This window comes from Triticum aestivum, chromosome 4B (assembly GCF_018294505.1).
Source record: "Triticum aestivum cultivar Chinese Spring chromosome 4B, IWGSC CS RefSeq v2.1, whole genome shotgun sequence".
In the NCBI taxonomy this organism is placed as follows: Eukaryota; Viridiplantae; Streptophyta; class Magnoliopsida; order Poales; family Poaceae; genus Triticum; species Triticum aestivum.
This window is the reverse complement of record NC_057804.1, coordinates 378,051,333-378,064,440: the sequence shown is the minus strand read 5'-3', so window position 1 is coordinate 378,064,440 and position 13,108 is coordinate 378,051,333. Positions and strand designations below refer to the sequence as shown.

Here is a 13,108-nt window from a genome sequence, read left to right as displayed (position 1 = left end):
GAGGCCCATCTTCGTGTGATTCCAACACCAAAAAATCCTATAAATAGAGAAACCTTCAGAAATAACCCTAGATCAAAAGTTCCGCTGCTGCAAGCCTCTGTAGCCATGAAAAAACAATTTAGACCCCGTTCCGGCACTCCGCCGGAGGGGGAAACCATCACTGATGACCATCTTCATCATCCCTATGGCCACCATGATGAGGAGGGAGTAGTCCACCCTCGGGGCTGAGGGTTTGTACCAGTAGCTATGTGTTTAATCTCTATCTCTCTCGTGTTCTTGAGATGGCACGATCTTGATGTATCGTGGCTTTGTTAATATAGTTGGATCATATGGTGTTTCTCCCTCTCTATCTTGTTGTGATGAATTGAGTTTTCCCTTTGAGGTTTTGTTTTATCGAATTGAATACTTTTATGGATTTGAGAGCACTTGATATATGTCTTGCATATGAATACCCGTGATGACAATGGGATATTATATTGATTCACTTGATATATGTTTTGGCAGTCAACCCGCAGATTCCCGAGGTGACATTGGGGTAATCTATGCATAGGGGTTTATGCATGTTTTCGTCCTTGTTTCTCCAGTAGAAATCTTGGGGCACTCTTTGAGGTTCTTTGTGTTGGATAGAGTATTATGAATCTGAAATTGTTTGATGCGTATCATATAATTAACTCATGGATACTTGTGGTGACATTGGAGTATCTACGTGACATTAGAGTTGGTTGATGCGTATCATATGGTGTTATTTTAGTATGAACTCTTGGATAGATCTAACGGAAAGAATAACTTTGCGTTATTTTAGTACGAACTCTTGAATAGACCGAACAGAAAGAATAGCTTTAAGGTGGTTTCATACCCTACAAGAATCGTGCCATGGTTTGCTCCTCATCTTTCATGACATTAGCTCGAATCATGTCTATCTCCATTTCCTTGTAATACTCTTCAATGGACTTTGTGCCTTGCTTGAGGAGTTTCAACTTCTTGAAGAGGTCGACTATAGTACGTGGGTACAAAGCGCGCTCTCATGACATCCTTCATTTGAGCCCATGTTGTGATGGGTGGGTCACCTTTTGCTTTGCGGCGCTCAATGACTTGCTCCCACCAAATGAGAACATAGTCTTGGAACTCAAGAAATGTCATGGCGATCTTCTTCTCTTCCTCATAGTTGTGCAAGCGAAAGATCTTGTCAACTTTCAATGCTCATGAAAGGTAGTCTTCGAGATCGTTGCTTCTGGAGAACTTAGGCATGGTGAACTTGAGCTTGCCGTAGCATTGCTCGTCATTATGGTTGGGACGATGGTGATGGTGATGACGCTCTTGTCGTGGAAGAGGGTTTTGAACCGCTTGCTCCGCTTGATTAGCTTGACATTTAGGACATGGAATTCTTGCACGGTTCCTCATTTCTTGAAGTTCCTCAAGACGTGCAGCTTCTTCTTGGCGCTCACGACGGATGGCCTCTTCTTGTAGATGTACTTGGCGGTTACGCGCATTGACGGCTTGAGTTGATTCGCGTAGAGCTTGTTGGGCTTCAAGTGCTTGTTCCTCACGACGTTATTTCTCTTGTCGAAGGGCATCAACATCTTGTTGTTCTTGTCGATCTTGGCGTATTGGAGCTTGCTCTTGGATCGGAGGTTCATTAGCTTGTTGCCGGAGGCGTTCACGTTCACGGAGACGGCCTTGTAAACCATTGCCTTGGAAAGGGTTTTGTGGAGCTTGATGAACTTCATGGTCTTGACGATGATGCGAACGAGCCTTAGGACAACTTGCATCCAAGGAAGATTGCGAAGAATGTCGACTTGAGTGGCTCTGTCTTGAATAGGACGAAGATGTAGAAGAGCGGTTGACCAACAAGGCACGAATTTCATCAATCCTTGCATTGCTCTCTTCTTTTTGTGTGTCAAGCTTGTTGTCGAAGTAGTCTCTTGTACGTTGTTCAGATTTTCGCAAGTCGGTAGCGAGTAGGTCGAGGCGTTCGCTCAATGCTTCATTCTCTTGATACAAAGCTCTTTGCGTGCCGAAGAGGTGGTTCTTGGTGACGTAGTTGTTAGGGTCCTCATCTTGCTCGATGAAGAGTGGGTTGGTAGAAGTAGTTGGACTATCCATAATTGCAAGCAAGTTTGTGAGTGGAAGAAAGGAAAGAACTATACCAAATGTACCTTATCTGATGTTGAGAATGGATCAATGATCACTCAATAATGTAACAAGAAAATAGCACAATTGGTACCGCATCTTGTCGATTCTCACACCTACACAAGTAAGGCTTTTGGAGTAGCTTGGTTAGGATGGTGGCACAAAAATTATGCAATTGTTAGTGAGATTAAAATAATGTTTAAAAAGATTCACAAATTTTCAAATGCAACAAGTAGACCAATAGCAAGGAATGGTACACGAAAACGCACACACGATAGATAAATGGGGTCGTGCGACCAAGGAACGAGCTCAAAATGTGGAATCCACGGAAAATGCTCTTGTTGCACAACTCTAGAGAGACGCTAGCATGATTTCACAATAGGCGGATATGAGACTTGTGCACAACCTAAAAGGCAAAAATGCAACAACCTCCTATCCCAAGTATGCTATGTGTATGACGTTCCAGTGATATGATCCAAGATGATCGAGTGTGACAATCTTAATGTAGTATGATGCTATGGTTCTTGCTTATAAGCTCTTTGCTTACCTTTCTCTTTTGCTTAAAAGCTTTTGGCTCTTTCTCTTTGATCTCTTTCTTTGGCCACTTATGCAAAACTTCACGAACCAAGATAGCAATTGTGTATGCGGAACAAAGATGTTGCACTAGTGATGACAAGATGATACCAAGATGGGTATACCGAGATGATGTGGTATATATGCAATGGGGCTATGATCACTAATGTGCACAAGTAATGTTGCCGGCAATACTCAATGGCTAGTCTCAATAGGCAAGTGATGCAAAAGGAAGGCTAAGAGGTTATCAATGCAATGGCAAGGGAGAGTGTTCGAGAGTGTCGTCGAGGTTACCGCCCTTGCGTACGGTTAATGGTGTCCAAAATGGTGAAGTGGTGTTGTCGATGATGAATTCGTGGGGAAGATGAGTGGCGGTGATGTCGTTGTTGAATCGTCCCTAAGTAGCAGAAACACGTTAGGAAACGGAAACCGCAACTCAAATTCTCAAAGCAAATGTGTCAAAATTGTCTGAGGTTGTAGAGGGTAAGCGATGGTGGTTGCAGAAAGCGGTGGTGGTATGCGGAAGTATTGGTGGTAACCCGGGAAAAATTGGCGAAAGTTAGGCGAATAAGGAGGTGGTGGATGAAGTGGTGCTGCGGGAGGCGGGATGTCCGGGCTTGCGGGCCGGATGTCTGGGGGGCAGATGTCCGGGCTCCAAATCCGTGTTGAACTCGATGGACCTCGGTGAGAAAAGAAAATTTCGGGGCAAAATTCGAGAGATTTCGTGGATGGATTTGGGGGAAAAGTTAAGGGAAGCTAGATCTATGAGTAACACATCAAATCCATGGATCAAATACAATAAAACATCATCACACCAACAAATCAAAAAAATTGGGAGGCTATTTTTTGTGGGGATTTTCAAAATTGGGACAAAACACAACAAAATTAGGCTAGAAAACAAAGAGGGAGACTCCAAAATCGTGATCAACCTTGGCTCATGATACCAAGATGATGTAGGATGGAACCCTAGAGGCCAATCTTTAATGATTGGAGCGGATCCCACCAAGAACACAAAGAACACAAGAGGGGGAAAACATGAGAGAAACGAGAGGAAAACACTCAAACCAACTAAGATCCAATCACACATGTGCTAGATCCGAGTACACAGAGACACACGATCCAAACACAACAAGGGGCGATACAAACGCTGGTAGTCCTTCCCGATCCATGAGGAGACGGGGTCTTGAATCCACGAGGGGGATCTTCCCTTTCAGGGTCTTGAATCCACTTGGGGGATCTTCTCCACGGAGGCCTTGGTCTCCAGTGGAGTAGAGGTACAAGTGGATGAGCAAAGCTCTAATCTCAAATGAGCTACAATATTTGCTAACCATAAAATGTTGGGGAAGTATATATAATCTAGGGGGCGAAGGGATACATGGGCTTCGGCCCTTTACACTGTGCGCAAACAGGGGCCGAATGTCCGGGTAGAGGCCGGATGTCCGAGCCTTCAGGTCGGGCCGGATGTCTGGGCTGGAGTGGGCGGATGTCTGGGGTGGCCTCGGTTGGGTTCTACAAAGAGTGCCGGATTTCCGGGCTAGGGCCGGACGTCCGGGGCACGCGTCGGGCCGGATGTCCGGGCCCTGTAGCTTTGACTGCTGGGCTGCTTCGGCTGATGCTCCAAGGGTCGGATGTCCGAGTCTTGGAGTCGGATGTCCGGGTCCTAGGGACTCCTTTTGGTACTTTCCGTTGGTCCTTTTCATCCATGAACTTGGGGACTTGTCCTTCTTCACATGCATCCTCGAGAGGGTCTTCTTTGTACCTGATCATGCGTAACATCCTGGACTTAGGTAGTAGCCATGTCTCGAGTGGGTCATGTGGAATATCTCTAAGGAGAGATGTCACCTCGGTCTCGAGAGCTCTAGCACGTGCTCGTGTCATCGGTCCTCTTGGCACTTGGGATGATGGTAGGTCCATGGGGATGACCTTGGGATGCACCGCATCACCTAGCCTTCGAATATGGAGGCTCACATCGTCCATTTGGAGTGGCCTCCAAATATTATGTGGTCTGAGGGGCATATGGTGACTGTGATAAACCGCCCTATTTGACTATGTTTGCCATATGGGTGGTTATTATGGCGATTGGGCTGATACGACGTATCTGTTAGAGTTTCTCTAACAAGCAGGAAAGTTGTTGTTACAGAGATTGCGTGCAAATTAGACAGAGATGCTAGAGTGTAACAATTAAAAAATTGATATAAAAATTAGAGGGAGACAGTCCTTGGAAGAGGATGGAGGGGAGGATGAAGCCAGGGAGGAACTGTGCAGGGGACGAGCTGGCAGTGAGGCGGAGAAAGGACAACACCGGCTTGTCCAACGTCGAGGAGGAGGGGTTGAGGAAAACATGGGCGTGTCCATGGGAGGCGACGTCAAAGTTGGTTAGGCTTTGGAGATCATATGGGTCGTTTGCCATGGCCGCATACGCGCGAGTATTGGAGAAGATGGGATCGGAGAGTGGGAAGATGAGATCATGACCTGTTAACGTCGATCGGTAACTTGCGTGTACAACCCATATGGGATGATGTGAGTCGAGTAGTTGTCGGGTGTGGATATTGGAGTCAAGCCTGGAGGAGTAAACGAGCTGAGCTCAAAGAGCATGCGACGTGCGATTTAACGTTGGAACGGGTGGCGACATATGTCGTCATGTACACACAAGATGCGACCTGTAGCAGCAGCCAATGGAGCGGTACCATTTCTTTTTCCATTCCCCTAGGCCGTGGTTTTGTGGTCTAAGGGGAAATATCATGTGCTCCCTAGCTTCCCACGCTTCCTTGTGAGCTCGGCATTGGATTTGAGATTCGACGCTCATTTGAGGAGCTCTGGCAAATTTCCTAAAAAAATAGGAGTCTAGTAATTACTCATAGGTCGAGAAGCTCCATCTGTAGATCCAGCAACCGACGTGAGCTTGTATCACATGAGCACATGATATTTCCTCTATGGTTAAGTGCCCTTTGTTATTTTGGCGCGGCCTCCGGTGTTGCGCATTGTCCTGAAGTAGGCGCTCTGATAACATGCAAAATTGTTAATGTTGTTGTTTAAGCCATGATGAACCTCACTGGAGAGCTCCCTTTATATACTCCTTCCATCTAAAAATAAGTGTCATTATAGTACAACTTTGTAATAAATCAGCGACACTTATTTTGAGACAGAGGAAGTATTAAACATGCAACTTGAGTTACAACATCAGTTACAAATGAGTCGATCATTCATAATCAAGAGAGGACTCTAATCCTTCTATATTCTAGCATTGAGCACTAAATGCTCAATGTTGCTTCATGCTAATGGCAGCAATAACTCATATTCCCTCCGTTCTTAAATATAAGACATTTCAAAGATTTAAACATAGATTACATATGGAGCAAAATGAGTGAAACTACACTAAAATATGTTTATATAATCCGTACGTAGTCCATATTAAAATCTCTTATATTTAGAAATGAAGGGAGTAGTAGTTGTCTTAACAGACAGTGTACAAACTATTGGTCATTACCACGCTCCAGAGTGGGTGGAGCGCGCACTCGAGACAGAAACGAGCACCTGCGTGACCAAGAACCTGAAGCACCTCATGGCGCTGAAGTGGGGGTGGTATAGCTTCGCCAGCATGAATTTGGTCGAATGGTCTTGTCCAGGTCAGGGATGAAGAAATTGAATCTTTTGTCCCAGTTTACTTCTAACTTTGATACCAACCCCCCCCCCCCCAAGATTGACAGGTAGGGCCAGGGCAACTAGCCATTGACACAACACTGGGGCAAATCATCATCCCATGTAAAGTGGGGCAAATGATCCAAATCTCCGTCAGGGACGTGGACACAAGTGGTTGGAGCGGTTGCCTTAGGGCACGAATGTTATGGATATGTAGTGGTTCTAAACCTGAACTTGCAACGGGAAATTTACTTCAGTTTTGTGATGTGAAGCACGTTTTTTGTATTGTGGATTATAAATTTGATGTCTACAAAGTACAGATATGCTCCCTGTTTCCAAATATTTGTCTTTCTAGAGATTTGAATAAGTGACTACATACGAAGCAAAATGATTCAATCTACACTTTAAAATATGTCTACATACATCCATATGTAGTAGTCCATTTGAAATGTCTAGGAAGACAAATATTTGGAAACAGAGGGAGTAGATCGGAGGCAATAGTTGTGCATCCTCTCGCTGCTTCAAGACGACAATGGTGTCAGACATATATATGTACCCACTTCCCACAGCTACAGGTACACGAGGGAAAACTACTAGTACTAACTTAGGTCATTATGCATTTCGTTCAACATAGTCCTTGCATAGCAAACAACATGGCATGGTGATGATACTACACTAAAATAAATAAAAATAAACGGTTACGTCGTCGCCTCCACTGTTCTATTCTAAACACCCAGCCATTATGGCTTCCATGGTGCTGGAGGCGGCGGGGGCGAAGGGAACATTGGCGGCACAGCAGAGAACATGGTGTTCTTGTCCACTCCATGGCCTTCACCCGATAAAGCTACCAATGCTGCGACTAGACCAGCGTTGCCCGCTAGGGTTGGTTCTGTGTAGTTGCGGTTCTTCCGGACGTCTTTGAAGCCGTCATGGCGATCAGGGCCGGCCACCATGGCTCCAACAATGATGTGAGGGTTGGGCTTCTTGGTGTCCCTCCATGTCCAACCCCCTTTGCAGCCAGGGTGAACACCTTTCTTCTTCGGGATCGACGCACCACGATGATGAACACGCTTGGGGTAATGCTTTCCGTGCCCGACCACATAGCTCATCTTCAAAGGATTTTTGCCCAAGATATACTCCATCTGACACATGGAGTGAGTTAGAACCAGGCGCGCAGATTACTATTATACCAGATCAAAAATATGTTCAGATATTCAAATGATAGAAACCTACCTGAGTCCTTGCAAAATTGCGAAGAACCTCGATGGAGTAGAAATGGGGGCCACAATACCACCCAGGGGTATCTGCAGCCTCAAGATAGTCACTGAACAGAGAAGCAAGGAATGCAGCATTGACTACATACTGGAGTGGTTGTGGCTGCCCGTGATTCAACTGTATCAAACCACCTGTAATGCAAGATAATTCAGTAAACTGTCCTGTGAATTCAATAGGCAATCATGTATTTGTTTTTAGCTAGTTGCGACTTCAAACCTTTTGTTCTGTTAAAAGATCTAAAATCTGGAAGATAAGAGCACATGATGGTGCTGGTTTGGTTGTGGTATGTCCTTAACATCTCTTCATACGGATACCCAGGACTCAAGAAGAGCCTTAACCGGCTCAGAAGAACCTGGAACGTCAAACAATGCAAAATAAGTAAAGGTAAGTCATATTAATTATCAATATAACTTTTATTTTGCAAGCTAGGGCACATGGTAATACAAAAACTTAGCCCTAAATTCTTCTACAAAGCAACGCTAACATGCTGTATGACACCTAAACTGAAACCTGTTGTATAGTGTTTTTTATGAAATCCTACTGTATAGCTAACTGACAGTGGTTTGCTTGGATTGTCACATGGTTCTTTACAAGCATAAACATCAGATTCTGCAAATAACGAATTTCTCAACTAGGTAATCCAAAATGTAGGTTCCATGCTGAAGGCTGTTTTCATTATGGCTATCCTTTTCAAGGATATAAGAATTCCAAAGTACAGAAGATGAAAACATGATAACACTGACATGGTTTCAACAGAATCCTAGGTATATCCACCAAGCAGGAATCCTTTTGTGCTACAATCGTAAGTGCCCTGTACTTAGGCAGCATTAATGCTTATCACATGGTAGGACAAGTTGGCTACACGCTTTACTAGTACTGCAGGTAAACTGGGTGAGATATTATAAAGAAATTTGGTCACAATAGTACTATAACCTGACGGTCAGTGTGTTAGACATGGAATCTACTCCCTCCGGTCCCATAATGTAAGACGGTTTTTTGACTCTAGTGTAGTGTCAAAAAACATCTTACGTTATGGGACGGAGGGAGTACTTGACAAGTATCATGCAAACTATAATGCCAATGGGTCAGCATGGGGAATGTCTCAAGAATTAAACGAAACCAAGTTACACTAATATATTTACCTGTGCACCAGGGAGCTTATTATCCCAGCTGAACACCCCATAGTTCGGGGGACGAGAGAAAACGTGAGCATGATTTGCAAGATTGGCATCCGTTGCGAACTGCAGGTATGATGAATTGCCAGTTGCGAGGTACATCCACGAACCACCCCACATATATTCATCCCAGTAACCGGTTGAATTGTAGAACTTTGCAGCATCTGACCGGGGTAGACTATATGTTTGACGACTACCTCCCTTCCTTGCAAAGTCCCAGACGGTGGTAGCACCGTGTAACAGCTTGTGGGAGTAAACCCTGTTATCCTTGAACACAATGGATGCTGCGGCCAATGCTGCGGCCATCTCAGCACCAAGATCAGGGCAAGTGTGGCACTCGGTGACTGGACGTGGGTAGTCGATGTCCTCTGGCCTCATCCAACAATAATGATCATTGGGCTGACTCGGACCGTCTGACATTGCAGCACCACCCACCTGCGCCCTCAAACAAAATTCACATTAGGAATGAACCGAGTGGCAGGAACTTCGTGTCCATGTATGTATATCCAGAGTTGGTTTTTACCTGTGCAATCAAGCGATCAATGGAATGTGCCGTGGAGTTGAAGGTCTTCAATAGGTAGTCGGCCCCCCACTTAATAGTGTCACGGACATGGCCAAGTTCCCCAGCAGCCTCGTACTTAGCATTGTACTCGATGACGCTCCAGCTGAGGAGGGTCATGGAGAAGGCAGATGCGAAGTTGAATTTCACAGCGCTTCCGCCGTCATAGTAGCCACCAGAGAGGTCTCGCCGGGCGTCCGAGCGTCCGTCCTTGAGGCACGAGTCGCCGCGCCATGGTACATTGTTGTGCTTCGGCAGCTTCCCGGCTGCAGAAATTTTGCAGAAGAAACAGATGAAAAAAAAAACTCAGAGCAAACAGATCAATCAAATAAAATACTATATTTTTAATTGGGAGGATCATTCTTCAAAATCTTCAGAATGGATCTGGTGGGTGGGAGGGTTTAAGGGCAACTGTCCTCCCCCATTCAGGCAAGGAACCCCCAAATGATGAATTTACATCTACAAAACCACCAGAAACACCTCATAAAGAAAATCTCGCATTTGCGGTTCGGCGCAGCTCACGCCTTAAATCAGAACCAAAACTCCGGTCGGAACAATTACGAAAAGAACATCCGCTGGATCGAAAAGCATCAAAACCTAATCTTTGAAACCGAAAATGAAGGGCGGAGGACAGCAGAGGGGCACTGACATTTCTGGGCATTGAAGAACATGAGCGCCTTGCGCAGCGCGAGGGTGAACTGGTCCAGCGGCGCGGGCGGGGCTTGGTGCCTGGGGACGGCCTTGGCAATCCCCGCGGCGATCCCCGCGAGCGCGGCAGCGGCGAGGAGCAGGCCGAGCGTCCAGAGGAAGAGCTTGCGGCTGACGAGGAGGCATCCGAGGTCGACGTACCTCTTCTTCTTGCGGCCCTGGTCGCCGGGCCCCGCGAGCAGCCAGCTCTGCTGCGTCTCGTCGAGCGTCCGCGAGAGCGCCGCCCGGTCGAGGTCGAGGTTCCGGCTCCGGTCGTCGTCCGTGGCCGAGTCGTGGCATATCTCGAGCGGGCCGCCCCACGGGTCCCTCCCGTACATGCTCATCTCGCCCCCCGCCGGCCCGCCCGATCCCACAGATCCCCTACCACCTGCAATGCCGCGGGCGCGCCTCCGCCGCCGCCGCCGGCTTGGAATGGGAACGGAAGGGTTGGTTTTTGGCGTGCGTGGGGGGCGAGGTGAAGTGGGGAGGAGGGATTTAAGTGTGGGGGAGTGTATTAGGGACGGACCGGGTGCTTTGGCCGTTTGCTTAACAAAGTACTCCTAGTACTGGCACTGGTATCGCTGTGTTGTGTTGGGTCCGGCGATAGCGATGGGTGCTTTACGAGATGGAGAACTGTTTTCGTTTTCTTGTTTGACCATGGTCGTTCGTTTGGGCTTAGGAAGGAGAAGCGATTTTAATTGTTTCGTCTTTGTTTATAGTCGCCCATATCTCTGTCAGAGTTCTCTCCTGTTTGTTTATCATATGAATCACCTGTCCTCGCTATTATTAATTCGCAAAAAATAGACTACTGTATTATTGTTCTTCTCTGAGATAAATAAAGGGATAGATAATTTCAGGGCATTCGACAATATGGAACGTGTACAATGGATTTTGGAGCCGGCATCCACCTGCGCAATCTCTGCACCGCAGGAATCACGTGAAACTTGAGTGTCGGAAATGAAATGTTGTTTAAATACTACTCCCTCCGTTTCAAAATAAATGACCCAACTTTATACTATGTGTAGTATAAAGTTGGGTAATCTATTTTGAAACGGAGGGAGTAACATACAAACTGACAAAACATTTCCGTAGTTGATTCAAGTGGTAGGGCAATGTACAATGGTTTATCTTAGTCTCATCTTAAATTTTGCATTTAATTTAGAAATGACAAAAAAAGAGTCTACAATGGATGGGTCATCTTTTAGCCTTATCTTTAATAACTAGAAATTTTTCATAAAAAGGTGATGAGACATATTATATTAAGAGGTCATCTCTTGTCTTTTTTTAAATAAGGGAAGCAAGCTTTTTCTTACGAGTTCTTTCTCCTTCATTCATCATTTAGGCCAACTCCACCGCGCGACCCTATCTTGTCCGGCCCCATCCGTTGGGGTAAAAGAGACAAATCAGGCTGTCCAGCGCGCGACGGCCCGGACTCATCTTGTCCGTTTTGTGTCCGGACCGACCCATTTCGAGCGCAAACTTGCGCCTGATTTGGGTCGCCGCGGACGGCAAACGGACGCGCACTCGTCCGTGCCGGAACCACGTGGCAGGCGACCACCTACCTCCCATCCGCCAACATAAATGCGCACGGGCGGGTGGCCCCACCTGTCCTCCGGCCATCGAACGGTCATCGTCCTTCTTAAATGGGAGCCGTGGACCGGTCTTCGTCCTCATCTCCACTTTCCCACTCCGGCCCCTCTCTGCCCCCTCGAAAGCCGACTCCGCCCTAGCCGCTCCCTGTCCTCGAACTCGCCGGCCAACCGCAGTCATGGGGTTCTGGAACTACAACCGCAAGGGGAAGCACGACCGCGAGGCCGGCTCCTCCTCGGGCCGCCGCCGCGACTCCGTGAAGAAGGAGGAGCCCGCGTCACTGCCGCGCTCCTCTCGTCGAGCCCCCGCGCCGCCTCCCTTCACCATTGCCCCTAGGCCCACCGGCGAGCGCGCCCAGCAGTACCTCTGTGCGGACGTGTGCCGGCGCTACTGGGAGACGAGGACGCCGGTCCCGTGGAGCGACGTCCACCTCCCCAATGGATGGCACCTCGGCGCCGACCGGGTTCCGATCCCGCCGGTGCCCGTGGGCGGCCGTGCGCGCCGCGATGAGATCGAGCGCCGCCGCCGCCTCCTCCCCGACGACCTGTACTACGACGACAAGTACGCCCCCGATTCCGTGCTGTGGGACACATGGCTCCAGTACGAGCACGACACGCGCCGCGCGCCGTACTTCGCTGGCATGGTGTCGGGGCCGCGGCGGGCACGTCTAGAGGTGCGCGGTCTCACGCCCGTGCCGTCGCCTTCCCCGTCTCCGTCGCCACCTCCAGCTCCTCGCATGACAGCGGAGGAGGAGGCCCGTCTCATGCAGCGTGTCATGAAGGACTCCATGAACACGCACGACGAGCGGTAATGGGACGGCTTGGAGGAGGCCATGGCACTCTCTGCCGCCGGCGACGTCGTCTTCCCGAAGCTGCAAATGGCAGCCGTTAAGGATGAGGAGAGGAAGGAGGAGGCGATGGAGGAGGAGCCGGTGGCCGCGTTCCAGCCGGCCCTGGTGGGCCCGCAATGGAGCTGGTCGTGCACCGCGCCGGAGATGGCCGGCGCCGTGGGGGCGTGAACTGGTGCCCCACGCTGCCGCGGTCACCGAGCGGGATGCCTCACCACGGGAGGAGGTGGTGCAGGCACCTCCGGCCTTCCAGGCCGCCCCCGTGTACCACGCGCCGCCGTCCCACCTCTGGACACCGCCGTCCCACGTCAACCTCGTCAGGGACGACGACGACACCGGCGGCCACTGATGAAGACGGCGAGGGCCATGGCATCGACGGGCGCGGCTGGAGCGCGGCGGCGTTTTTTATTTTTTATGTTAATTATGACACTATATGAACCGCTAAACTGGGTCGTTTTGTGGCGGTAACCCCCCTAACTAAGTTTTATGTTTATTAAACTGCGCTTATTTACTTTTTTTAGTCATTTTATTTAATTTTTTCTGTTTTTTTAATCATGTCCAACGCGGACGTGATTTGGGGTGCGACCGCGCGGTGGGCGCACACACGACCCAACAGACAAGGCCGGTCATGGG

At 48.4% G+C, this 13,108-nt stretch overlaps 1 protein-coding gene across 1 annotated transcript; it reads right to left on the bottom strand.

Annotated features, from left to right (window-relative positions):
• Nucleotides 1-6,846: 6,846 nt before the first annotated feature.
• LOC123092246 (endoglucanase 9) lies at nt 6,847-10,556 on the bottom strand. The gene is made up of 6 exons (XM_044513954.1): nt 10,001-10,556; nt 9,316-9,617; nt 8,760-9,227; nt 7,834-7,969; nt 7,576-7,748; nt 6,847-7,484 (listed from the first exon to the last, which is right to left on the bottom strand). The coding sequence occupies exons 1-6, from the start codon at nt 10,380-10,382 to the stop codon at nt 7,083-7,085; spliced, it is 1,863 nt and encodes a 620-aa protein (XP_044369889.1). The 5' UTR covers nt 10,383-10,556; the 3' UTR covers nt 6,847-7,082.
• Nucleotides 10,557-13,108: the final 2,552 nt, after the last annotated feature.

Coding starts and splice junctions, on each gene's coding strand:
- LOC123092246 (XM_044513954.1), bottom strand. CDS start 10,382: ATGAGCATGTACGGGAGGGACCCGTGGGGCGGCCCGCTCGAGATATGC. Junction 9,228..9,315: donor TTGATCGCTTGATTGCACAG/GTAAAAACCAAC, acceptor TTGAGGGCGCAG/GTGGGTGGTGCTGCAATGTC. Junction 7,749..7,833: donor ATCTTTTAACAGAACAAAAG/GTTTGAAGTCGC, acceptor CTTGCATTACAG/GTGGTTTGATACAGTTGAAT.